This window comes from Maylandia zebra, linkage group LG8 (genome assembly GCF_041146795.1).
Source record: "Maylandia zebra isolate NMK-2024a linkage group LG8, Mzebra_GT3a, whole genome shotgun sequence".
In the NCBI taxonomy this organism is placed as follows: Eukaryota; Metazoa; Chordata; class Actinopteri; order Cichliformes; family Cichlidae; genus Maylandia; species Maylandia zebra.
In genome coordinates this window covers 23,713,996-23,740,096 of record NC_135174.1, presented here as the reverse complement: position 1 = coordinate 23,740,096, position 26,101 = coordinate 23,713,996, and the positions used below count along the sequence as shown (strand labels likewise).

The 26,101-nt window shown below is 40.2% G+C and overlaps 1 protein-coding gene across 1 annotated transcript; it reads right to left on the bottom strand.

Moving 5' to 3' along the window:
• Positions 1-1,851: 1,851 nt before the first annotated feature.
• On the bottom strand, positions 1,852-25,884 carry cdc42ep4b (CDC42 effector protein (Rho GTPase binding) 4b). The gene is made up of 2 exons (XM_004556695.4): positions 25,678-25,884; positions 1,852-7,530 (listed from the first exon to the last, which is right to left on the bottom strand). Exon 2 carries the CDS (start codon positions 7,363-7,365, stop codon positions 6,361-6,363), a length of 1,005 nt encoding a protein of 334 aa, XP_004556752.1. The 5' UTR covers positions 7,366-7,530; positions 25,678-25,884; the 3' UTR covers positions 1,852-6,360.
• Between the last annotated feature and the right edge of the window lie 217 nt (positions 25,885-26,101).

The window sequence follows — 26,101 nt, the reverse complement described above, 5'->3', positions numbered from 1 at the left end:
TGAGAAATCTGCTTGAGCTTTTGGTATTTGCAGAATATCCTTTTTTCCCCCAACACCATAATAACCTGATATAAACCAGTGTAAATGAAAGAGATTTGAAATAAGCTCACAGACTGTATTTAGATTTCCGATGTGTAGATATATTTATAACCCATTGACTGTCTTTTGCTCTTCTGATATTGGTTAAGGCTGGCACGGCACTGCACTGGTTAGCACATTTGGGGGGGGGGGGGGGGGGGGGGGAATAGTAAAAACAAACATAAATAATTATTTGCAATGCAGACGCTGCCACAGACTTGGTCTCTTTCACTCCAACTTATTGTCATCCATCCATTTTCAAGTTGTATTTGCATGAAAATAACACTAGAGGGCAATAGTAGCATATCTTTAAATGAGCCTATCCACAAGTAATTTTTTTCATTCAAACTATTGAAATTCACACTTAAGCACCACTTTTTTTTTTTTCCTGGTGTGTATAGACGGCTTTACGGAGAGCTGCCAAGCAGAAAAAGAAAACTATCCTTTTTAATTAAACTCCTCTGAATTTGCCACTGGACTCAAGGCACTTTTTCAACCGTGGTGGGGAAAAAAGAAAAAAAGCAAATTATTTAACATTGGAAAAAAAAATTCCAATAGTAAATCAAGTTTTTAAAAATCTTACATAAGTGAACAGCCATAAAATGTAAATGTGTTTATTATTCATGAGAAGTGTCATAGTGACTAGTGCTGCGAAGTAGAGTAGAGAAGTGTTACTGCTGAATAATTTCATCGCTGACATTTTTAATAACAGTAAGAAGAAGTGGTATAATAAAAAAAAGGGGTTAAAAATGTATAAGTGCTATGATAGACTCCTTTTTGCTGCCTGTGGTGTGCCACACCTATGACAGCCCTTCCAGCAACCCTGATGTGGATAAGCAGAAGAAAATGGATGGAGGATTTAAGAAAAGAAACAAATAAAATACATTTTAGTCAGATATGAAGTATTCCCTCACAAATGTATATTTAACAACCTAAAACTGTTTGTTTTAGTGCATCCCTGAATAAATGTCCTGTTATATTTTCCAGTGATTTTCCATGGTTATGCCAAATGAAGCCAATTTAATCTGTCCAGATGTATTTGAAAAATTGCTTCAGAAATGATCCAGGTCTCTATTTAAAGCTTGTATTTCAACAAGAAAGCTGCTGTTTTTGGACCTAGGATCACAATCCTCTTCATAACCCTTTGACTAGCTGCACTGAACCCAGACATGCAAGTTAAATCTGGTAACAGTAAAGCTAATGTACATATTATCGCATATCCAGATGGTTTTTAATAGCAGAAACCATTTAAGGTTTAAAAAAGCAAAAACAAACAGATTTATTCCATCTGTACATTTCTGTACTACTCTTCTTATCAATCATTAACACGCCATAAATGCATGTTTTCTTGCCTTTTTGACTCTCGTTTGTAAGGTTCATGAACCGTGATGAGACAGTGCACGTTTTAAGGACTGCTCTGTTGTATTAACGAGGCTGTAAAGCCTATCAAAAGCAGTGTGGCTGAAGGATCCTAATTAGCTCACAGGACTCCACTTGCCATGATGGGATGTGAAAACTGTTAACACGGGGTTTTATCTTTCATTTCAGGGTTATTTGCGTAGAATAATCCACTGCGAGAGTGTGTTTGTTAAACTGTGGATTTGGCTCTTTCTGCAGTTCCCTCATTGAAATCTGACCTTGCAGTAGACGGCAGTTTATACTGAGCTTTCTGCCTGTTTTGTGCCCAATGTTACACATTTAAAAAGTTTGAAAATTACGCAGCCTGCGATGACAGATTTGCAAATATGAAACAAAAGAAAGTTGATCACAGTAAAAGATTATCAGCTTTCTCTTTTATTGAAAAATATAGAAGTTATTTCAAAGAAAGAAAAGTGAAGATAAATATATTAATATACTGTAAAACCAGAATATGGAACAGGGAAAGAAAACAGTACATACTTGGCATATCACTAAAGCCAGTGGGGGAAAAAAGGAAACATTCTTTAGCTGAACTTTGAGCCAGCTGTCTTACGCAGTTCTTATCTCTCTCTCTCTTTTCTTTTTTCACTCCCCACACCATTGCTGTCAGGGAATGAAAAACTTCTAAGCAGACCTGGGGCAGAGTGTGTTTGCAAATTCTTTTACATGGTTTATTCTGGCCTACTTAGGAGTTTCCCACAGAGAAACACAACAAATGCCCGAAAGTTAAGATCATTATGCTAAAATACATTAAGTATTTTAGCATAATTTTGTGTACTTTTCCACAATTTTCTATTTATGTCTTCCAAAATCTACAGCAATATACTGTCTGGTGTTGCAGACAGCTGTGAAAATGTCGCAATGCAAACACAATCTGACCACATATGTACCATATCATGTTAAATCCAATATTTGTCTGTTTGCTTAGTAGGATCTCATAGTCACACTGCTGGTAACAAAGCTTGTTTACTGTAATCGCTAATGGCACTACCTATATGTACATTATTTTATCAAAAGATAACAGCAAACGTCTTGGAGATGAACAAAAGGGATTGCATCACCCCAAACACTACATGTTACAAAACTGATCAACAGAAGACATCCTAAGATTTGGCCCATATACACTGAAATATAAAAAGAGGTCTATAATGCATATCTATACAGAAGTAGAAAAAAACTAAATCCAATGTGCTGCTAACATTACTACAGAAGCCCTGAGAGGCAAGTGAGGAGTTGAAAATTAAGGTGTTGTCTGTGTAATCTTTCAGAGTGATTTTTTTCCCCCCACATCTGTGAGACAGGTGAAGAGAAAGGTTTCCACTAAAGTAAGGAAAAAGAAAAGTTCTGCCAGGGCCACATTTCTTTCATTTAACTAACCAGTAGTTTTGATGCTGAAAAACCAACCAATTACAACCAGAATGTAACAGAAAAATGAAAATCAAAGTGAAAAATTACAATTAAATGTTTCCAATTTATTTCCACCCCAATCGACTGAGTGAAAATATGTTAGAAACCCAAAAACAAACTTCCTACAAAATAAATTTAAAATACCCTGGCATAAGAAAACATTTTGGATCATGCATTAAAAAAAAGAAAAACAGACACCCACTTTTTTTCCCCACTCAGGACTTCTATACCTTATCCAACAATATAGTTAACATACTTGGCAATTTCCTCAGGATCGCCTTCAGTTTCAGAACGTCTTGCAATCTATACGGGCACATAGTGTTCCAAAACATTACAACAACCCAGAACAGAATGGCACAGCATCCTGATTCTATATACACAACCCTGCATCAGTGCCACAACAGGAAATTCCAAGCTAACATTTGTCAAATGTGGCAATTAGTTTTTTTTAAAAACACGAAATAATAGAAGAAGGTCAGACATTAATCATGGATACAAGAAAGTAAAGTACGCACTCTTTCTGTGTAATTTATAGCTGAAAGTAGAGCTGGGCAATATGAGATTTTTTCATATCACGATATGTTTTTTTTCATTTCAGGCGATAACGATATCTATCACGATATAAGACAAATAACTATATTTGTAAGATTTTAATGTGCCGTTGCTCACAAGTAAAATGTGAAATAATCAGCAGCTTGTTTTTATTTAAATATTTATTTCCCATAATAAGTTCAACAGGGTAGATGTACTTAAGGAACATGAGACTTTTTCAGATAAATAAAGGCAAATATTGCAAACTACACAAAAGGCAGCCGCTAAAGCGTTTAAGTTTCAAAATAGAACAAACGAAACAGACTAAATTGTCAATTCCACTTAGAAACAAAATATTAATTCTAAAAATAAATCTTAGTTTGTTTTACAGAAGAACAGACAAAACTGACTAACTTTTGTCAATATCAAATAAACTGAGAACTAAAAGGAAATTCTCAATCTCTCCTTGTTGTATAGCTGAGCTTTTCAAACAGTTTTAACAGTTACTTTAGTCTGACAAAAGCCGAATGACGAATTAGCGCTTCCAGTCAGAGACTGAGGCTACGTCCACACGTACACGGGTATTTTTGAAAACGGAGATTTTCCGTTTTCGTTTTAAAAATAATCCCGTCCACACATAAAGGGAGAAATGAAAGAAAACGCTGCTATGAACATGCCAAAGCAGCAGGTGGCGCTAGATTCCTAACCGTGCAGAAATGTTGGCCAATCAGAAGTCTAGAAGCCTCGGTGGGGAAAAGTAAACAAAGCTGGGGCATAGAAGCAGAACAGAGTCGTATGTGTGGACGGACAGTAACTGTGTGTGTATATGTAAGCATTTAAACACTGCAGAGAGTAGAATTAACAGTAACAGTATTGTAGAAATTCATTTCACCGAAACAATAACGTGGCGCACAGTGTGACGCATGCACCAGTTTATTGTATTTCCAGACTTGCTTTCGGCACAATTTACAGTGCACGCTACTCTGTTTTTTGTCAGACTTGAAATAGCCGAAATACCTTCACACTACGGAACTTCTATGGCTCTTCCGTTCGACAATCTCTCCGGCATTGGAACCATCATCTGTTTTCTCTTCGGTCACGCTCGGTTGATTTTTCTAGTCGGCACACTCATTTCCTCCATTATGCGCTGGCTCCATTACCCGCTGGCTGCTTCCCAAACAAACACACGTGCGGCTTGGCACTTGTTCTGTACGTAACAAGTCACGCGACGTGACGCTGCGGCTGTGATTGGTTCGGCTCTGCGCTACTTAATTTGGATTGGCTGACCTTTTTTTTTTTTTTTTTAAGAGGACAAGAGCGGCGAGGTCTATCGCGATAGCTTAATTTCTCTATCGAGTAAAAGTTATATCGCGATACATATCGTTATCGTTCTATCGCCCAGCTCTAGCTGAAAGTAATCTGGAGTAGCCTACCGAGTGAAACCAACTAAACACAAAAAAAGCCAAAGGGAAACAGCCCACCTATCTGTTTCTGGAGCAGTTCCAGCTGGTCGGGGGCCAATATTCTCGCACATTTAATGAGTAGACTGGGAGAAGCCAGATGATTGGTTGATTTAATCATCTGTTCCTACTATGTGATTCTGGTTGGGTAAAGGAGTTGAGTATTATCACCTTTGGGTCCACTTTGGGAAGTAAATATCCTTCTCATTGCTCAGAGACATACCTGATGCCCATCTGTTAAGTAGCAGTCCTCTAATAACACTTTAAACATGCTACATCCTTTCTCTGCTCTCAGAGACAAGCCTGGACACATGTACAGAGAGAGGGAATGCTTTTGACAGAAGCATAAATGCTTAAATGTAATTATATGGTGGCAACTCCCTTCACAAATGTCTTACATCTTTCCACTGACCTGCTAATCCTACTTCAGCTAAGAAGCGGAATGAGAGGCATGACAGACACACATATTTTACCACAATTCCTGTCTTGCTTTTTTTTTTTTTTTTTAAAGTACAAGACACATAACACTTACAAAAGGCCTCTTTTTGACAATTCACAGTTTTCCTGTATTAAAAAAAAAAATCTTTCACCAACTCTGATTTTGTAAAAGATATTTCCCTGTAATGAACATGGGATCAGGAGTGATTTAAGACAATTTATTGCCTACTTAAGGCCAGTATTTAAGTGCAATTCAGCCAACCTCTAACAAAGAAGATGGTTCTGTCTTTAGTACCCATAAGAAATTATGATATCTGGAAAAAACAACAACACAATTTTAAGACTAAGGAGTGCACATTAAGAATGATCCATCCCTTATGACAACAAATTAATAAATATTACAGCTGTCTGTGAATTTAAAGAATGCAGATATTCCCAATGAAAAATGGAAACAAAATAATAATCTACCCAACTCAAAACAGCAGCAGGCTGCTGTATACTAACTCCCAGATACTGCAGATACAATAAAGTAGAAAATAGCATAAATCAACTGTTAAACTCTTAAAAAGGCATAACTTTTTCTGTTTAGTGTCTATGCCAAAATAGTGTCATTGGCAAATAAAACCCCATATTCACTCACACACACTGGGATTCTAACGCCATCTTGGTTTCACTCCTCATCCTTTCCCTACATCCTTCCACAGAATCCATACCACACATCCACATTACCCAATCTCACTGTCGTCTCTTCTCTCTTCTTAAAATGATATGTCTGTGATATTATTTACTAATGGTTTGCAATTGCTTCTTCTTGGTTAAGGGTTTAAATGTGGTAAACAATACTTTTTTGGGAAAACTGAGACTTTACCAGTAATATGAGTAAACCCAAACACTTCAAAAAGGGCCACTTTGTGAGCCAGTCAGTCTGCACTGTAGCGTGCATTTAGCCCACCCTAGCTACAGCATGGTGAAAAAGCCTTATTTATCATGTTTACAGTCCTTTTCAACTGTTCTTGGCAGCTAAAGTCTAAACTCTAATCTCATCGTCATCATCCTCGTCCATGAAGGTGAAATCTCTCTCTCCTTCTCCCCCACGTGGGGAACTGTACTTTGCACTGTCCGTGTCACCGTCATGGAGGCGGTAGTTAGGTTTCTCCTCAGAACCAGAGCTGGACACAGAGCAGCTATCCATATTGTGGTGGTTGTTCTTGGTTTGTAGCTCAGGGGTGTAGGGATCCACCATGGCTTTTTGCTGGTACATGCTGCGAGGAGGCCTTGCAGGGGCTCGCTCTTCTGCATCGTCATCATCTATGTGGGGAATGAGGGACGGCGAAGCATGGCCCTCGCTTCCCTTGCCTTCCTCGTAGCCAAGGTCATCCTCCTCCCAACCTTTCTTTTCCATCACGCTCAAGATGTCCCCGAGCATCGAAGGGCCCAGGTCAATGTGGAAGGACATTATAGACTCTGCGTGCTTCATCCCACCTCCCTTAGGCATGGATGGAGGCAAATCTGTAGGTTCGCCAAAATCCCGTTCCTCAAGCTCTGGATCAAGGGCTGCCATAGCTGCTGCTCCATTTAACGGCTTGCTTTCGATCTCATTCACCTTCTTCATTGGGCTTGAGGAAACGCTCTTTGGCAGTTGGATACCTCTGTTAGTACCCTCGTCGTTCAGGTACGGCAGGGATATGGCAGTCTTCACAAACTGAGAGGAGCCGGCAGAAGGTGCCATCGCATTGTACTCACACTTGTCCGCCCGATTTACAGACTGAGATCGCTTGCTGTTTCTGAAGGTACGGGACAGAAGCCCGGGCTTGGAACTTGGTGAGCCTTGCTTTTTGTCTGGCTCCCTGGGAGGTTCTCCTGAACGGGTGCTGAGAAATGAGGTGTCCCCAAAGGCATCGCCCCCTCGGCCCACGTGCATGGTGTGACGGAAGTCCCCCAACGGAGCACTGATCATCTCTGCGGTCAGGTCAGCCCGAGACCTCCGCTTTGACTGATTGGAGTTGCTGACCAGTTGCTTAAGAATGGGCATGATGGCAGTCTTTTAGTAACGATCCACAGGTAAAATTTAAATTAGGATCTGAAGGTGGTCAGGAGAGTTCCTTTCAAAGTTTTTAGCAATTGTAAGGGATGTTGTCAAAGCACATATAACTTCAGGTGTTTGAGTAGAGCCATTCTGGTCCTTGGTTGAAAAAGCCTGTGGTGAAGAAGAAGAAGGAGAATACAGAGCATTAAAACCACATCAGTAGTTCTGTAAACTAAATGTAGCTCTGCAACATGGCAGGCAAAGTGAAAACAAGTAATAAAAAAAAAATAGATTCCATTAAACTGAGATAAAAATGTAACATTCTGCTTTGAAGAATTCTTTCTATTCATTTCTCATTACTCACTATTGCATAAAACGCTCTTTTCTGATCTCCATCAAGCATGGAAAGTTTGGTAGCCAGGGCTTCAAAATGAAGGCTCACTTGAGTGGTTCTAAACTCTAAAAGGTTTTCTGTGCAGAAGACTGTAAGGGTGTTATGCAATCGTGAAAAGGCTCTCTTGTACAAAGTTCAAAGCACCCTCACCTTACTCCAACCCAGTCACAATAGCCCCTGTGAAGTTCTACCATGGTAAACTTCATTCCTATTCAAATTAGTTCGATTCATCTGATACATTTTTGAGCTTTTTCTAAAAGTCTAGGGCTGCTGTTGTGATCCGTTTTTCATGGGCTGCAGTGCCTGCCATCACTGCTGTGCTTTAGTTCCCATTTAGGCCCCTGCCTGTTACATAACCAGCAAGACACAGGATACTGTGAGCTAGAGCAGTTGAAGCTGGCAGAAATAAAAGAAAGAAGAAAAAAAAGAAAAAAAAAAGACTGAAGAGGAACAACATCTCTTCAGCATGGATCGACTTACAGCACAGCTCAGAAAACTCCAGACCGACTACATTTTGCTCTCACCCTCCCCTGTCTTCAAGAGATAAATAGTTTCCAAAAACTGCTTTTTATGTTATTCTCTTTTTGGGTGGAATTTGTCTTTTTAAACCCCGTAGGCAACACTTGAACACTTCACGCAGTGTACTTTGTTCCGTATTAATCTGTTTTTCATATAACATATATCAGCAACTTCTATTACATTTGTCTATAAAGCTTTGGTGAAAAGTAGCAGATTAAAAGGTTTTGAAACCCCCTTTGGAAAGCAGAATGATTCTTTCACAGGTCAGTTTGATCTTTTCCATGCCAAATGACTATACAACTAATTTTAATCCTTAGACCAAACTGACCTTAAACCACTTAAACCTTGAAACATGATCTTAGAACAGAAATGCAGTGGAAAAGAGGTTTAAACACCCACTTATGTGCTAGCTACAGTCTACTAGCTCCATGTGTTTCTGACATTAACAATGGCTTCAATTGTTTAAGCCAGACAGAAATACCATTACTCTCAGTGTTTTCAAACTCACGCTGAAGCCCACGCTCTAGGGCTGCATGCGTATCCCCCATGAATGAAAGGGGGCTTCACTCAACAATATTCCAAAGAAACGTCACCCATGAAAACATTTGCATCTCTGACAAGAACCCATTCAATTGGAAAGGGAACTGATGCACTAGAGGGAACAGAGGGGGGCTTGATAAATGATAAAAGCTAGTGCTCTTCTTTTTTTTTTTGCTCTTCTTTCAAAAGACAGATCATCCCCAAAGAGTACTAAATTCTATCCACTGCCACATTTTTATCTTCCATATTCACCACCTTCATTCAAGATTTCTTCAGTAGTTCTGGTGCTAATGGAAGAGACACATTGTTCTCAGAGTGGTTGAACAAAGACCAAATGTAATAAGGATAGTACTCCAAAGGCTTATTTTCTTGTTCTGTTGAAAAAGCTATTTGAGTTCAAGCTCACACCCATATACGTGACAACTGGAAAGAGCTTACTGTTACTAAAGCTATTTACGCCACAACTGGGTGCCAAATTACAAGATTATAGCTTAAAGCAAACAAACACCACCAATATCCTCCGGAGCGGAGGCACTGTTGTTAAATTAATGTAGTATGATCCATCATTGGGTAAACCCTTTATTATTTCATGCATTGTGCAGTTGCCCCATTAGTATCTGCTGCACAAAAGATTGCTGAATGTGTGGGTGACCGCTAAAGACAACTCATCATCTTACATGTTCCTCCCTGGTGCACAAAGTTTTGTATTTCTCTATGGCAACGTCAGAGCTGAGCGCTGGCTACTAAGTGGGCTTCCTGTCTCTAAGCTGACCAGAAACGGCGAGAAAGATTTTATCCCCTACATGGAGAGATCAACTCATTCAGATGGATTAACCCTTCCCGGTGACCACATGCCAGGCAATAAGACAAAGTTCACAGTGCAATAGCTGAGGGGCGGAAGCTTTTGATGTGCCATGTGACTCGAAGACATTCAACCTCAGCATAAAAGATGTCACTGAGTTCTCGAATATCAAAAGGTGCAAACCTCACACCTTAAGTCATTCTAGGAAATGGCCCATTTTATGCCTTGGGGAGCCCCTTGGTCTTTGATGAGGAATAGTTTCAAAACCCCGCAGGGTCATCAAGACCCCATTATTGTGGCTGTGACAAAAAAAATGAAGCATGACCTGCCTGGAGTCCTGTCATATTCAGTTTTAGCCTTTCAGTACTTTGTAAAAAAATACATTATGAGAAATGACACAGTCATTTTCACCATTCAGTTTCAAAATAACACTCCAGAATGGTTCAATGCTCTCCATATGAAACGGTGACAGTGTTAAATGTTCTTTTACACAGAAAAGGGATGTTTCTTCTTTGTTTTTTTAGTTCTCAGGGGAAATTTGTCCATGCTGTCATCAGTTATATGTACATTTAATGCTTAGATTGTTAAAGTCATTGGCAGCATGACTATCAGCACTATAAAAAGTTATTTTGGAAAAGCAAACAGATTCAAGGACTCATTTTCATTCACATCAGTAGAGTGTATTTGAAGAGGAAATGGTGACCTTTTAGATAGATTTCATTGCACAATAGGCGAGCGGGAGTATCTTATTGTTTGGTTTTCTGTTTCTAGGTGACCCTTTGTTCTTCTCATTTTATTACTGTTACTAGCTAGATGAAAGAAATGGAAGTATGGGGCTTAACTACAACTCCGTCTAGACATCTAAATAGAAAATAATTTAAACACAAAAACGCTGTTAAACCCGAGCATTTACTCATACATTGTGTTGAAAAGGAATTGGTTGATCAGTGATTCCAGTTTGACCTGACACTTGACACTCCCAGCCCAGCTGGGGGCAAAATTCCATTTTAGCTCTTTTTCACACAGAAGATCATATTCCTATTGGATAGCTACTGATGCAACACAAAGAAGGCTTATACAACTTTGTGTCAGAGCACTCAGTGTGCCTAAAAATATGAAGATATTGTTAGTTTGCTTCAGTTGAGAATCGGTTTTTGTTTTTTGTGCCAGTCAGTGACAAAGCCTTTATGTAATGGAGTCCCACATGGCACTAGCTTGAACTGAGACAAGTGGTGACAGGGCCATGAATGATTAAGAGCATTTTATGTCGCCAGCAGAATGTGATGTGGGCAGAATGACATCACAACAGCCAACATGCTCATCAGCGCTCAGCGTAACGCTTGTAATCCTTAGGATCACAGGCGCCCTGCAGTCCTCGGCTATCCTGTGTCACTTTCTCTCCTTCCACTCAACAAAGAGGGGAAAGAGGCTTTGGCTGCTCATCCAATAACAACTTGGCTACTGTCATGTTAAACCAACCGGCATGCAGACTATATAAGAGTTTCTGTTTTTATCTTTGGCTCCATTTAAATTTTTTAAAGTGAGATGGAGAAACAGTCTATCCTTTTTTCACGAGGTGGAGGAGGCCTTCATGCAAATATTACAAAGAGTCAGGTGAAGGGTAAATTCAAACCTTGTTATTTTTAATACTAGAATAACGAGCATATATTTAAGCACATAATGCACTGCCTAAGCTGTCTCTGCAATAAGAAAACTTCTGCTTGTTTTAACCTTGAACTACCCAGAGTCGTCTCTATAGTTCATTCCCACTGTCAGTGTCATTGATATGCAAATGAATATTCAAGTTAGCCAACGCCATCTATGACACTGCTAATCAGTTAATCAATGGAGCTGCATAACAATGGAACGTTCTTAACTCAAAGTGACAAAGAAGATTGGGAAATTTCATTAGCACTTATTCTGGCAGGCTCTAACCTTCACACCAAACATCTGATTCCCACGGGTGAAGATGATTCCCACGGGTGGGGTGGGGGGGGGGGGGGGGGGGGGGGGGGCGCGTGGGGGTAAAAAAAAAAAAAAAAAAAAAGCACTGAAATAGCAAAAAGTTATAGAGAAGAACGACTGTTGAAAGGTGAAACAGATCACATTGCTGAAGGAGTTAAAAATAATACATTCAATTATTTATCTTATTTTACAGCAATTTGAATTTGTATTAATGTGAGTTCTGTGGTTATGTTCAAAAATGTTTTTGTAACATGTAAGAGAAATAAAAATACTATTAAATATGGTGCAAAAACTAAAGGATTAGGAGAACTCATGAACTATGTATGAGTCTGATTTCGACTCACATCATGTAACTGCAGCTCATTAGCAAAGCCTCCCTCTGACTTCACGGTGCTTTTTCATGTGCCTCAAAGTTTCCTCCAAGCAAATCTACTTACTTGCCTTAACTCACCACACAGATAATAAATAATAAATATAAATATGCCGTTTGTTTTGGCCTTGCTTGGCTTGCTCCGCCTGCAAACAGCACCCAAAAACTAAATCAGAACTGCATCTAAAAAAATAAATAAATAAATAAAATAAAAAAACACAACATCTGACTAACACCATAAGACAGTAATGAAAGACTTTTGACGTGATTTTCTACAATTGCATGCTCTGCTACAGACAAATAAAAACAATAAACTATCATTTGCTTCTTTGCTTATTTGTTACTGCCTGACACATAAGGAACCTGTTCTTCCTGTTTAACTTCATTTATAGTTACCTAGCTCTAAGGCAAGCCTTGCATGATAAACAGCAAAAGTATCCTGAGCAGAAACATGCAGAATGTTATGACACTAATGGCCTCACCTCTCAACAGTAAAGGATATACATACTTAACACAGGTGAAACTGACTTGTACAAAGTATGATTACATGGTGAATGGATCCCACTAATATAAGCACGTCTAGAACACGCTCTACCCGCTTATTTGCAAGTCTCACTGCATTTTTCAGAGAGAAAACAGGGAAGCAATGAGAGTCAAATTTATCCAGCCAGTTCTTTTTTACTGAAGAGTCTGCAATGGCATTCCACTTCTAACACGCAGGTTCTAGGCAGAGCTGTGCAGACGCACGTCTGCAAGTTGTCACTAGTAAATTTGTAACATAAGCTATTCTTGTTGATCACTAAGTGTTCTCTCGGCTGATGAAAAGACAAAAGTTAGAATATACAAAAAGTCTTTGCATTGAAGTAAAACAGACTGATAAGTGTTAAAAACATTAAAGTGAAACACAGCATCACCATTGCAGGGTGACACGCTATTGAGATTTTTAGATAAATACAAGCAAATGTCTCTGTAGTCTCTGCGCTGGTTGAATTCCCATAATCTTTTTTCGGTGTAGCCACAGAGCTATGCTTTACTGATCCCAAGGGATATGAAGTGAAAATAAAGCAGTTTTTTTCACATGAACTCCAAGAAAAGTTGAGAGAATCACTTCAGGACAATGTCTGAAGTAGGGCTGTCACGATTAAGTCGACTATCAAAATCGTTGACGACTGATTTAATAGTCGACGCATCGTTTGAAGCTTTGTAAGATCACAAAAGACGCAGGAATAAGTAGTAGGATTTAAGAGTGTAATAATGGACTGAAACCGAAGATGGCAGCACTGCATGTACAAGGATGCCAGCTGCCGTTAAACCCCGAAGAAGAAGAAGCTTTGTCCCAGAATTCATAGCACAGCCCAGCTCAGTTTCCAACAATGGCAGCAGCTAGTTAGTTTTAATATTAACTCTTATTATTCTTTTTGGGTCACAAAATAAACGTTTAACATATTTTCAGGCGAGAATGTAGCTGTGTAAACCTCAAATATCTGCTCAGTTTATCAAGACATCACATATTTTCAAAAGCGCTCCGACGTTTTCGGAGACATCTGTTACCCACTAGCTCGATAGCGAGCCGGGGTCAAGGCTCACTGAGAACACTGGACTCCCGGCAAATCGTTTTCAAACCCACCGCCGTCTTTCGCTACTCAGGTTAAACATATATAAGTCACTTAGATAACTTCAAAATGTTATTGTTTGGCTTTTTTCAGTGTTTTATTTGTTCCTGAGTAAATCGGTTTGGCTGAGATTAAATTATAGTTTTTACACAGCTGAATAAACGTCAAGCAGAAAACTGATTATCAGAAGTGTGAGATGCTCGAGAATATACTCCGGTGTCCTGTTATATTTTAGATAGCAAGGAGTTTATTAAACTTCACCGAAACAATCTGTAAATTTCATTAAAGTTTAATAAACTATCATCTTGTCTTTATTTTTAGTTAGCACATATCTTAAACACTTACAAGCTGTAAGCTAATGATAGTTATATAAGAGCAGATGCTGCTGGTGCAATAAGCTGTACGTTTTACGTCCAATGGATGATGATCTGATTAGTCGACTAATCGCAAAAATAATCAGTGACTAGTCGACTATCAAAATAATTGTTTGTGGCAGCCCTAGTCTGAAGTAAGGAGAAGGTCCACTTGAGACACCCCGTCACTAGAGGAAATACTTTGTAGGGTTTAGACATTTGTGCTGCGTGGGTAGAGCATGCAGACGGCAGGACGCACTGTATGACACCAGCGTACTCGCTGTGAATTCACTGGAATGTGTCAGTGTCACATGCCTGCTACTGGACATCCAGAGCTTGAAGGTTTAAGACCCTTCTGACTTTACTGAATATTTGTATTCCCACATGTATCTCCGATGGGCAATGTCTTAGAAAGTTCAGGTCCAGACTGCATTTGGGAAAATTACTTAAGTTGAATTAATACGATTTATGCAGGGAAGGAAACATAACCAAGAGTTTACTGATGCTATTATGCTGACCTGTTTTCACTTAACTTATATTTTTATACGTTTTGAGTTGTGTATTTATTCCATGCCATATGGCGTGTGGTGGAAAAAGTTTGACAACCACAGTTTCAAACAATCATTGATGTATAGTTTCATCAAATTCCAGCCAGACAGACTTGTGCTGTTGAAAGACTGTCTTTGAATTAGGAAATGCTGTTTATTTGGCCTAAAATCCATACAATGGTCATAAATCACTTAATACTAACAAAGCCTTTTTTCAATAACAGCTCTTCTGTGCCGTTTCTAATGCATTGATTAGCAAAATGCTGTATGTGCTTCAATGGGTTATGCTTACGTAATGCATTTCTACTGTACTGTAACAAATTACAGAACAAAGAAAGTCCTAAAGAATACCTTTGTTTTTATTTTAAAGGGTGTATGTGCAATAAACATGCATTGAGGTCATATAATATAGGGGGTGCTAGGTTTTGTCATGATATACACAGCAACCTTGTTAAGCTGTAATAAGAGAACAGAAGCGGAAATTGATATGAGGTATAGTTTGGTCAAGATTTACCAGAAGCCTAAAAGAAAGCAATTGTGCCAGTATCAAAATACAAATATGGTTTGTGCAATCTGAACTTGAGATTTAAGCAACACAACAGCTTAAAGATACTTGAAACCTGAAACAAGCAGACAATGGGCTTACACAGAGGTCAAAGATGAGTTGTTCAGGTCACTCCTGAAATGCTGAGTGCTTCATGTAAAAAGCCTTCAGGAGTTCAAACAACCAGGACACAAAGACATACCTACATCCGCATGACTGTTGCCAAAGTACCACCACCTGTGTGTGTGGAAACTGTGGAGTATCAGCCTCCAGGGCCCCACTGCCACCCAGGCAAAAACAAAAACACAAGAGGATTAAGAGCAGCCTTTTCAGCGTGAGCGAATAAAACCAGCATGTCTGGACTAGCCCTCTGCACTGCGACAGTTCCTTAGGGTGTATGGCACAACCTCCAGTTACGACCCCAACACTTCCTGTGACACAAACACCAAATGAATTTATTTTCAGTCTTTACAAATCCTAATATCCAGAAGCACAGGACAAACTTCCAAATGATTCTTTGTGTTTCCAGTCAAACTGGCCTTTTATAAATCTGTTATTCCTGCATGGCTGGACAAAGCAGCAAATACTGGGTGGGCTGCCATGCTGTGCCCCAGCCAAAGAGAGAAGAGAAAAAGGCTGGCTCATAATCAAACAGATAGATAATGAACATGCTCCTTGATTAAAAAATAAGCCTCTGCCCAAACAAGTCTACCGAGAGTTTGTTTTGAGGGGGAAAAATATATATATATATATATATATATATATATATATATATATATATATACATACACCCCCCTCTTGGTGTATGAATAATATCTACCGTATTTCCCGGACTACAAAGCGCACCTGAATATTAGCCGCACAAGCTAAAATCAGGGGAAAATCCTGTTTTGTACATACATTAGCCGCACCTGACCAAAAGCCGCAGGTGTTTCAATATTGACTTATCATATGTAAGAGAATATGCACAAAGCGAATTGTCAGGAAAGAGATGGCTGTTTGGAGACACACCCCTTTTATTAATATTTTGAAAATCAAGTTATGGGTACATATTTGCACATGTGCTGTGCTTCATAAATGAGTAACAAATGTAGTACATAACAGTAACCTACAGCACACCAGAAAAATAGATTCAGACTACCTTTTAGGCTCAGGTGCAGTGACACGGCTTTAACAAGAAGAAAAGTCAGTCATTCACCACCATCTTCCTGCGCACTAAAACCACCAAAGTCCTCTTCTCCAGTGTCGGAAACGAACAGGCTCAGGATGGCTTCGTCATCCACTCTCAGCTTCTTTCCTTCGTTGTCACTTTCAAAACCAAAGATAATCCTCATTGTCATTGTCAGTCGAACACCCTCTGAAGGGCCGTGGCGGTGTCCTCCTCTTCATCATGCAGCAGTCCAGCCCTTCGAAATCCGTTGGTGATCGTGGATGTTTGCACACTTTTCCACGCTGTCAGAATCCACCGGTAGAGTTGAGCACAACTTGCTTTTCGCAAGTTTATCGCCGCTCGTCATCCACGACTCCCGCTGAACGCATAGCGCTACTTTGAAGTTTGTTTTTCGCGCTACTTGTACGGCACTATGTTGCCTGGCGGATGGACATGTGACCAACATACCACTCTTGAACCCCGATCCTTCCGCCAGGCAACGTAGTGCCGTACAACAGCGGAACAAACAAAACAAATCGTCTTACGATATCACAAAAATCATGGACAATCTATAGAAAAGCCGCACCTGACTAAAAGCCGCAGGGTTCAAAGCTTGTGCAAAAAGTAGCGGCTTATAGCCCGACAATTACGGTAGAGTAAAAATTAGAGGGAGTAAAGCCTTTCCCATGTGAAGCAATATTACCTCAGGGACTTGTGCAAAAAAGGGAAGGCACAGATGGATTCACTGAAGAGAAACACATCCTCAAAGGGCGGCGGAGGGTGTCACCACATTGGATTCACTCAGTCATGCCAGCGCAGTGACAGACGTTCTTTCACCGTGTCCTGCATGAAATGTACCCAAGCCCTCATTATGCCTACTGTGGATGGCTTGAACTATACTCTGTGTGCGTGTGTGTGTATGCGCACGTGAGCGTACATGTCTAATTAATCGCCAAAATCCTCCCCATCAGTCTCTAACAAATAGACAGCATTCACGCCTGGTACCAGAGGTCAGGATCTGAGCCAAGTGGTTGAATTAACTGTCCAATAGCTGCTGGATCGTGAAACGATGCAGAATTTCAACTGAGGATTGTTTTGTAGATGACAAAGAGGGAAAGTAATGCTTTGTTGTAACATTTGGCTTACACTATACTTAGAAAGTTTAAACAGCTTACATGCCGTATTGGCTGGTTGTTTTAAAAAATGAGACCTTGGGGAAAACCCCAACAAAAATAAAAAAAATTGGCACTATATTAAAAAAGATAATCTAGTGCCAGACAGCCAAGCTCAACGCATATATCCGCACACACTCTCTGGTAAAAGCAGCAGTAGGCCTCTCAATGGGACTGAAAGATAAGTGACCGTTTTCTGCTCTGCGTCAACTTATCAGCAGCTTGTGGCTTTTTTTTGTTACTTTTTTTTTTTTGTTTTTTTTAAATCAGCAGCCTCCTTGCTAAACTCAAATACCCAAACTGACTATAAAGACCTTAAGCAGAGAGCCCTGACAAACAAGATGAGTTAATAAACCCCCATGGTGTTCACTTTAATGACACCGACTGCAGCAGGCTAAACACTCGCTGACCAAAGAGAACACCCAAGCCCGCAAACATAGTCACTTCAACCAGATAATAGCAATTCACAACAGCTGAGAAGCTGAAAAATGCCATAACAAGACAACAGAGATAAAAACTGGAACACGGTACACAGCTACTGCACTCCTGAAGCATATTGTAAGCTTAATTGCACCCTTCCTTGATTTACCTGCATCCACTGTGATTTTGTTAGTGCTGTGTGTAGATGTTGTGCTTGCTGTGAGTGAGCATGTGTTTAAGTTCTTACCAGAGTGACTCTTCAGGAATGTCCAACTAGCACACAAGGATAAATTACATCTCAGTTGCTCCTCAAGGGTTGGGCAATCGTCATAGCCAAAGCGCCCTATCATCATCCTACGTGACTGCCAATATAAATAAAGAGCTAAATAATGCATCAAGGTCATTTATTGGCAGTGTTGGGACTAACGCGTTATTAAATAACGCGTTACAGTAACTACGTTATTATTGTGGTAACGAGCACGGTAACTAGTTATTATGCCAAAATCAGGAACGCGTTACTCGTTACTGGGATTTAGATAGGGTCGTTACTCGTTACTTCGTGTGGTGGCTATCGCGGAGCTTCCACAGATTCAGTAACATTAGCAAGTGGTGGAGGCCAGCAGGTGGATGAGGGAAAGGGGACGCAGAAGGAAAAGAGACCCGAGGCGGCCGCCGGTCCAAGTGTGAACTGCACTTCAGGTAAGAAGTTATGACCTGCAGTCTCTCTGGGTCAGATATGAACCAAGTTTAGGTGGAGTTTATTTTCGTTATTCTGACTTTTTCCGTACTGCGTGCTAGCTAGCATGACGGAGTTTCTATACAGCTGGGTGGGTGCTATGAAGTTAATGATGTTTAACTTTATTTTGTTCATAAGTTATTAGAGTTGCCAACCTTCCCGTCTGGTATTCAGAGAAAATATTACGCGTTTCTTATTGAGGTGAAAAGGAACAGTTTGTCCCGTAATTCAGCTACAATGAAAAAGACACAAAGCTGGAGTTACTCTGTGTCTTTGCTGCACAGCTGCCTCTTCTCCTTTCATCCTCTCCCCTCCCTCTCCCGTTTCTACTTCAATCATGAAACTGATCAATGATCAGCTGATCGGCTCTCTTGTTTGTTTATCGCTCACTTTGCGCAGAAAGAGGAAACCAGCGGATGTCGCGCTAAACAACAGCAGCACGTTTAAGCTTGATCAGCTGCTGTTAGAATTTATTTAATATTAATTTCTAGTATCAGCTGATGTTTGCTGGAGCCACAGCTGCAAAAAAGCTGCTGGTCAGGATGTCGGTTTGGTTATCTGGTAAGAGGGAAACATGAAGATGAAACCAGGAGATGTCCTTACTGGATCATCAGAGCTGAACAGGTGATGGAGAAACAGGTTTACCTTTTAGGTGACATGAATGAGTTGAAGGGAAGTTATGAACTGTTTCTGAGAGACAAATAACCCCAGGATCCTTTTCTAAGCAGCTGACAGCTGGTAACTGTGCAGGGGCAGGTCTAGCAAAGTGTGGCCAGGGGGGCATGTAGGGCATTAATAGGGAAAGGGGGGCACAAAGAAATACTTTTCTTTCTTATTCTCATTTAAAATGTCTCGCTTTTAAAAAATAATTATCTGAATCTTACAACAAACGATTGATAGATTGATACATATATACCATCAAAACAGTGAACATCACTGTCACAACAGTGTTTGTTTTCATTCAAAGGCTTTATGATTTTTGCTATAATGGCGGCCAGTCTCTAGTCAAAATGCCCGGGATGATTTTTCTGTCCCAGTCCAGCTCTGTATGCAGCTCATCTGCAGTCTGGTGTTGCCTACATCTTCCTATTCAGAAGGCAGAATTTCCGAGTTCTGAGTACAATCGAAAGCACCACGACTGCAGTTTTTGTGTTGGATGTAAAAGGCGCACATGACGCTGTGACGTAGGCTAGAATCATGGCGGCGGTCAACAACGGTCCAGGCGTGGGATTTCTCTCGTGGAAATATGCACATTATCTTTTCCTTTCTATTGGTAGGTGGCACAGTGCACTTGTGGCAAGTAAGCAAGCTAGAAGACTGGCAAAGTTATGGAAGAAACACATTAACAAGAGAATTCTGAGTAAAACCAAAGTTACTTTCCCTAGTAACTAGTTACTTTGAAAGTAACGAGTAACTTGAAGTAACTGAGTTACTTTTGAGAGAAGTAACTAGTAATGTAACTAAGTTACTATTTTAAAGTAACTTACCCAACACTGTTTATTGGTAAGGTAACTGAGATAAATGATTAGTCAGTGCAATAATCTAATTAAATATAATTGGGAGTTGGGTCAGAACGAACTTGAGATTCAAGTTTAACAATTTAGGAAAAAAATCGTAACAATAAATTCTGTTTATCTATGAGCCAGACGAGAGAAGAGCCAAAACCTAAGAGCTTTCATGCACCACCACCTGATTTTCTCAGTAAAAACCTTTCAAGTATCATCGGTGTCATCTTACTGCAGTTCGTCTTTCTTTGATTTGGTTTTCTTAAAGACATTTGGCATACTACTTTGATTTGGCACTCAAATAACAACTTTGATTCCCTGGAAACTGGCAGCATAAAGTCTTAATTAGTAGAGTGCATACACTCAACCTGCTGTGGGTGTGAACAATAAGTTTAAAGTCCATCAGCCACTAAGTGTGAACTAACACAAATGTGTTCAAGAGTCTCACACATCCACATACAACCCCCACCCCCCAAAAACCCAAGTATATACACACATCTCACTAGCTCCCAGTTTGGATTTAGACAAACTGTATTTGTAACTGAGAAGCCAGCAAAGACACACAAAGCACAATGGAAAACAAAACAACAGAGAGGAAGGCGCGAACCAAACCCTTCTGGCACACCCAAAACCACACGCACATACCTATAAAGGGAAACAGACTAATGCAGGTAAGCTCACACAGGACGGGCCTCAAAGCTGATTCATGTAAACGACACTGAAACACATTCAGTTAAAACAAAGAGACAAAGGAACTTCGATCCTTATCAATTTAGGTATTGCAACTTCACCCTAGTCCATTCACAACACAGAACTGCTGACTTAGAAAAGGACCTCTATAAGCTCAGGCAGGAAATGTGTGATTCTCACAGGATTATCAGATATGCATGACAAGAACCCACAACAACTCATGTGACTGTTCCCATCTCCTGAACTGGTTTCCTTGCATGACTTTGTCATCTGGTAGTCACAGTGCTGACCAACATACTTCCTTTGTCCTTTTAGTATGCTTAAGGCCAAAACCACCTGTTTCTGTGGTCACTCAATGCTGGAAAACAATGATGGCTCATTGGAGTGTAAAAAAGGCCAATGACAAAAACTGCCAGCTGCACACCACCAGTTACTGTGTTTTTATTTTTGGTTTGTTTTTCTACACTATATTATCCAAGTCTACAAGAGTCGGCACATATGGTGCAGAAATACATCCTATTAATTGCAATACTGTGTCAGTAATTAAGGGTAAGTAAAAGGACGTAATACAATCATAACTGTTTAATGATCAACTCTGTATTGCATGAAAGCTTCCACTGTTGCCAGTACAGCTGAAAGAGCTGATGTAGTTTACACACATTTCTATTCAACTCTATGCCTGTTACTAGCATACTACCAGGTCCTGATCACCAACTCTGATGAGGAGGTCCTCATCATGAGCTTTAATCCTGGATCAGCAAAACTCAACAGGCCCCAGTAACAATGCAATTCTGGGGAGTTCTATATATATTAAACTATGTGTCAGCAGCAGTGCACTGGTTGCTACTGAAAGAGCTAACAAAGCATGGAGGAAGCTAACAGGAGCCAACAGGTTGGTAGTTTAGTATATGATCCAAGCCTATGTCAACAGTCCGTCGGCCGACATGGACAGTGATAACAGAGGGTGTTTTTTTGTTTTGTTTTTACAATGGCATGAGAAAGAGGAGCTCTCATGGAAAACCTGTGCAAACACAGGGAGAATATCCAACCTCCGTATGAACCTAGGACCCATTTGTTGTAAGGGACAGAGCTAACCACTGAACCACCATCTGATAAGACTTCTTATCTGTTACTTCATCCATTTGAGAAGGTATACTCAATGTGAAACAGAGACCATGAATTACAGAAAGATGCAGTAAAGACTTTTATTTTGAGCGGAACTATGACAAAAGCAAATAAATTAGCTAAATAATCATTCCATTTATGGTCTAGGTCCTGTTGATAGATTTAAAAAAAAAGACCATTAAAAAAACATTTTTGCTACATTTTAAATTTAAATTTGAAGTTAGGAAAGTAATCTTTCAATTGACCCTCATGCTGTCTTAGACATAAAGCAAAACTCCCAGTCCTTTCCTCTCAGTAAGGAAAAGCTTTATTAATCTAACACTGGTGCTGGATCAGTACCCTGTATTGGCAGCCAAGGTACCCATACCAGTGTGTAACTGGAAGAAAAATAATTACCTTGTTTAAAAGTTGCTGCAACACATCTTGCAAAGTAGATTTGTGTAACCACACTGGTCCAACAACAGGATTTTGGATTATGTGATTTGGACACGCCAATCACCCTGATGTTGGGTATTGTTTTGTTATCTTCTTCAACATAACTGAAACCAAAGAGGGTGTTCTGAAACTTTGCAACATGGGATCGAGTCAAGCCGGCCACATTCAGCAGTTTTGAAATGCCTTGCGTCACGCGTGCCAATTTTCCAGACTGGTTTCACAGTTTAAACAATTGAGTTTAAGACATCAACAGTGACAGGTGATGCAAAAACGAGATCATACTGTGCCAAAACATACAGTACTACTGCGTGACAGATTTTGAAATCTACTCTATGCTGTCAGCCTGTTGTTGGGAGAGGACAAAATGACTTTAGTGTTTAGCAACGCAAAGTAAAACGTTTTTCCCGTTGAACTGGTTAGGTTACATTGATAACCAAAAAAAAGGCATAGGCATGGTGATGGGGTGTCAGGTGCATAGGGGCTGTTTCGAAAGAAAAGAGAGCACACTCTTCTGAGAAAAGATATGTCATGTGAAATGAAATGACAAAAAAAACAAAACTGTTGTATCACTGTTTCAGGTTAGTTCAAGTTGCTAAATGTTTATGCAATTATTTCTAGAACATTGATGCTACAAAATATGTCTACATGTCCAAGTTTCTATGTGAACAATTTCGTACTTTTTCCCTCTAATTTGCCATCAAATAAGACAATGATGGTCTCTGATGAATTTGTTTTTTCTTTTCTGACATTCAGAGTTAACTATAATTTGCAAAAACCTGAAGACACTGATAAAATATTAAACTGTTGCTTTTCATATCAAGTCTGTTCAAAGGTTAAGTCAAACATCCTCAGCATGACTGCTCTTCAAAGACCTCATTGCTTTCTTTGCAGGTGGGGTGAATCCTGTAATTGTCTGAGACAAAGCAACTTTCCTTGGGGAGTTCAACATAACCAGAAAGAACAGCTTAAAAAATGTGCACATGCGTCACTCGTTAAATGATTCAGACTTTGCAGAAATGATCAGGCCTCCATAGTTTCAAAGCTCTGGAGGGCTTTTTTTCAATGTAAATCCAAAAGGTATTAATTCACACGAATAACTCAATAATGACCTTTTGCTTGCTGCAAATTGCCCTCTTTGAGCCAAATGTCAAGACATTCTCTCATCATTACCTGTCAGTCTCCCATGGAGCTTGGAATAAAGGTAGATGAGCAAACAATTTACAAGGCCATTTCCTAAGGCATGGGAATATTACTCCAAGTTGTCACATCTGACTCCGGTTAACCAATTTATATTTATCGCCTAATAAAAACAAAAAGAAAAATGTTTCTGCTCTTACATTAAACCGTCACGTAGTATGAAACCCAGACACACAAATAAAACAGAAAGTCTATAAGGAAATGAGGTGCCCTCAGTTTTTACTAACTACACAAAAACTGCCTGAAGTAAATGTTTTCATGTACATGAGTCTAAATGCACATCCACAACCTCTACTACTGCACACCCTCTTTCTAATATAAAACTGTAATGACCTCACCACAGCCAAGAGTTGGGAAAGTAGCCAGCTTCCTCAAAACGCAGCAGGAGTATCCTCCAGAGGAAACTCAAAGAGCCTCCATAGCAAAAAAAAAAAAAAAAAGCACAGTCAGAGATGACACATACTCTCCCTCCCCTACTGGCTGTGCAGTGGACACAATAGATCTCGATGGTGAGATATCTGCCTGGCAGCCCTGGAGAAGACATCCACTAAGGAGCTGAAAGGCCTGAAGTGTGTGCAGTAATGCAGCACTGTTGTCACTGGAAAGAAGACAGAGAGACGCAAGAGGATGCCAGGAAAAAAAAGAGTGGCAGCGCTGGCAGGATGGTGACAAGTCAGTGTCGGAGTTAAGACAAGATTTCTCTAGTCTAGTCTAGTTTTTTGCACTCGTCTAAGTTCTTTGATTTAGAGTTATCAGTGCAGAGTACGTAAATGATTCATCGAGCAAAATGACAAGAACAGACCAACCTTTGGGCTCTTGTTAACTACTGCTCTGTGTTTGTGTGTAGGACAAGGGCAATAGTCATACAAAGTCAACACCAGACCTGAACTCATCAGTCAACGCGTCCTTTCACTATTGTCCAGACCGACAGCTTAACAAGCGTGAAGAGCTGACGATGAGTGAGGAATAATGAAACAGAATGTTATAAAACGGACCTGCAGACTTTATGGACAGTGTAGTTAAAGTCGGGCACACACTATACAGCCTTCATTTAGAGCATGATGAATGAGGCCGGGCACGTATACAGCCACTGTGGCAACTCTTACAGCAAATTACTCAGTTCATCAGGCGGGATGATGACCATAAGAGGTAAGTGCCAAGTCTTTAACCACAAACAGGAAAAAACTCCCTAATGATCCAGGGAGGTGGACAAATATGCCTGCCAAAGATGGGGTGAAAATAGCTGTTTAGATTGTAGAGCGCTTGCTAGATTCCCAGAGATTTCACTGAGATCCAACAGCAGCGGTATTAATGTTACGTAATTCTCACTGAAGAGAACTGATGCTCATGCAACCATCTGCCCCTTGCTCTGATTAAATCATGACCCGTCCTGTAGCCAAATATAGTTATTTGGGACACTTTTCTTAGACTTTGCAACCTAGTTTTAACTCTGGGATATCTGCTGCTTCATTGAGTTAGTTGCTCTTATTTACAATATGAAAGGCCAGAGTTTGTGGGCACATTACCACAGAGGATCCCAAATGTGAAATACGTCACTCTCTGCAATGGTAAACCCAGCTAATTCCTTTCTTGAGTAGTTTTTGGGCCCAAAACAAGAAAAATATCCAACTTTAATAAGTCATACAAAACTGGATTTGAAAAAGAAAAAAAAACCTCAGGAGATCCCATGACTTTTAACGAAAGTTATTAGCTCAGCACAGCTTTTTGGCCATTATTCAAACTGAAAGCACAGCAAAGTCTATAGTGGCATAGGTCAAGAAAATGGTTCCATATCAGGCAGGATATTTGTAATTTTAAAAAAGCACCCTTTAGATTAACGTGTTGGCTCTTGAATATGTTTTAAACTCAGGTGGTTACTTTTATTGTATCTTTTTTGACCCTGTACTTCCCAGTCTTCCTCAGGCTGATGGAGGACACAGAGGACGCGAGAGAGCTCATTGTTTTGGCTCCATATGGGACACCGAGGAGCTCGATGAAACTGCCAGGCTCTGATTGTCCAGAAGCAGATGACATTCAAATGAGATGCAGATTTCACTCCGTTGGCTTTACTTCAACCTACGCCTCTTCCTCTGACCCCACAGAGTATTCTGGAAACTACACTCAACACACTGGCTACAACCCAAAGATGACTAAAAGTCGTCGCTCGTCATCAGAACAGCTCCTGGATACGTGTAATACAACAAAACATCACTCCTCAGGTTACCGCGAAGAAACGTTACCTTTTTCTTTAAGGTCCACGCGGTGGCGAAGTTTCAGACTATATCCCTCTCAACTTTCCGTAAACACCGCGAAGGGTGAGTTAGCACAAACTTAGTTATGAGTCCGTAGAAAGAGAAGCAAGAGAATTGTGGCAGGACGGTCCCTGTTCTGGTGCTCCCAACGTTCGTTTACTTTGCATCTGTGTGGCTCACAAAGCGGCCCTCCTCCTCCTCCTCCTCCTCCCCCTCCCCTCCCGCGCTGGAGAGCACCACCTCCTGCTGCGGTTTAAAGGGCCAGAGCGCCATTTATCCACAACGCCTAACAATAGCTGGGACTTCAACTTGAGTATCCCAAGCCTGACCCAGTGAGTGGTAAAGGCTGTTCCCCAAGCTAGCTGACAGGGACTAGTTGCTGCGAAGTAAAACATTTGAACACTTAAGGGAG

Coding starts and splice junctions, on each gene's coding strand:
- cdc42ep4b (XM_004556695.4), bottom strand. CDS start 7,365: ATGCCCATTCTTAAGCAACTGGTCAGCAACTCCAATCAGTCAAAGCGG.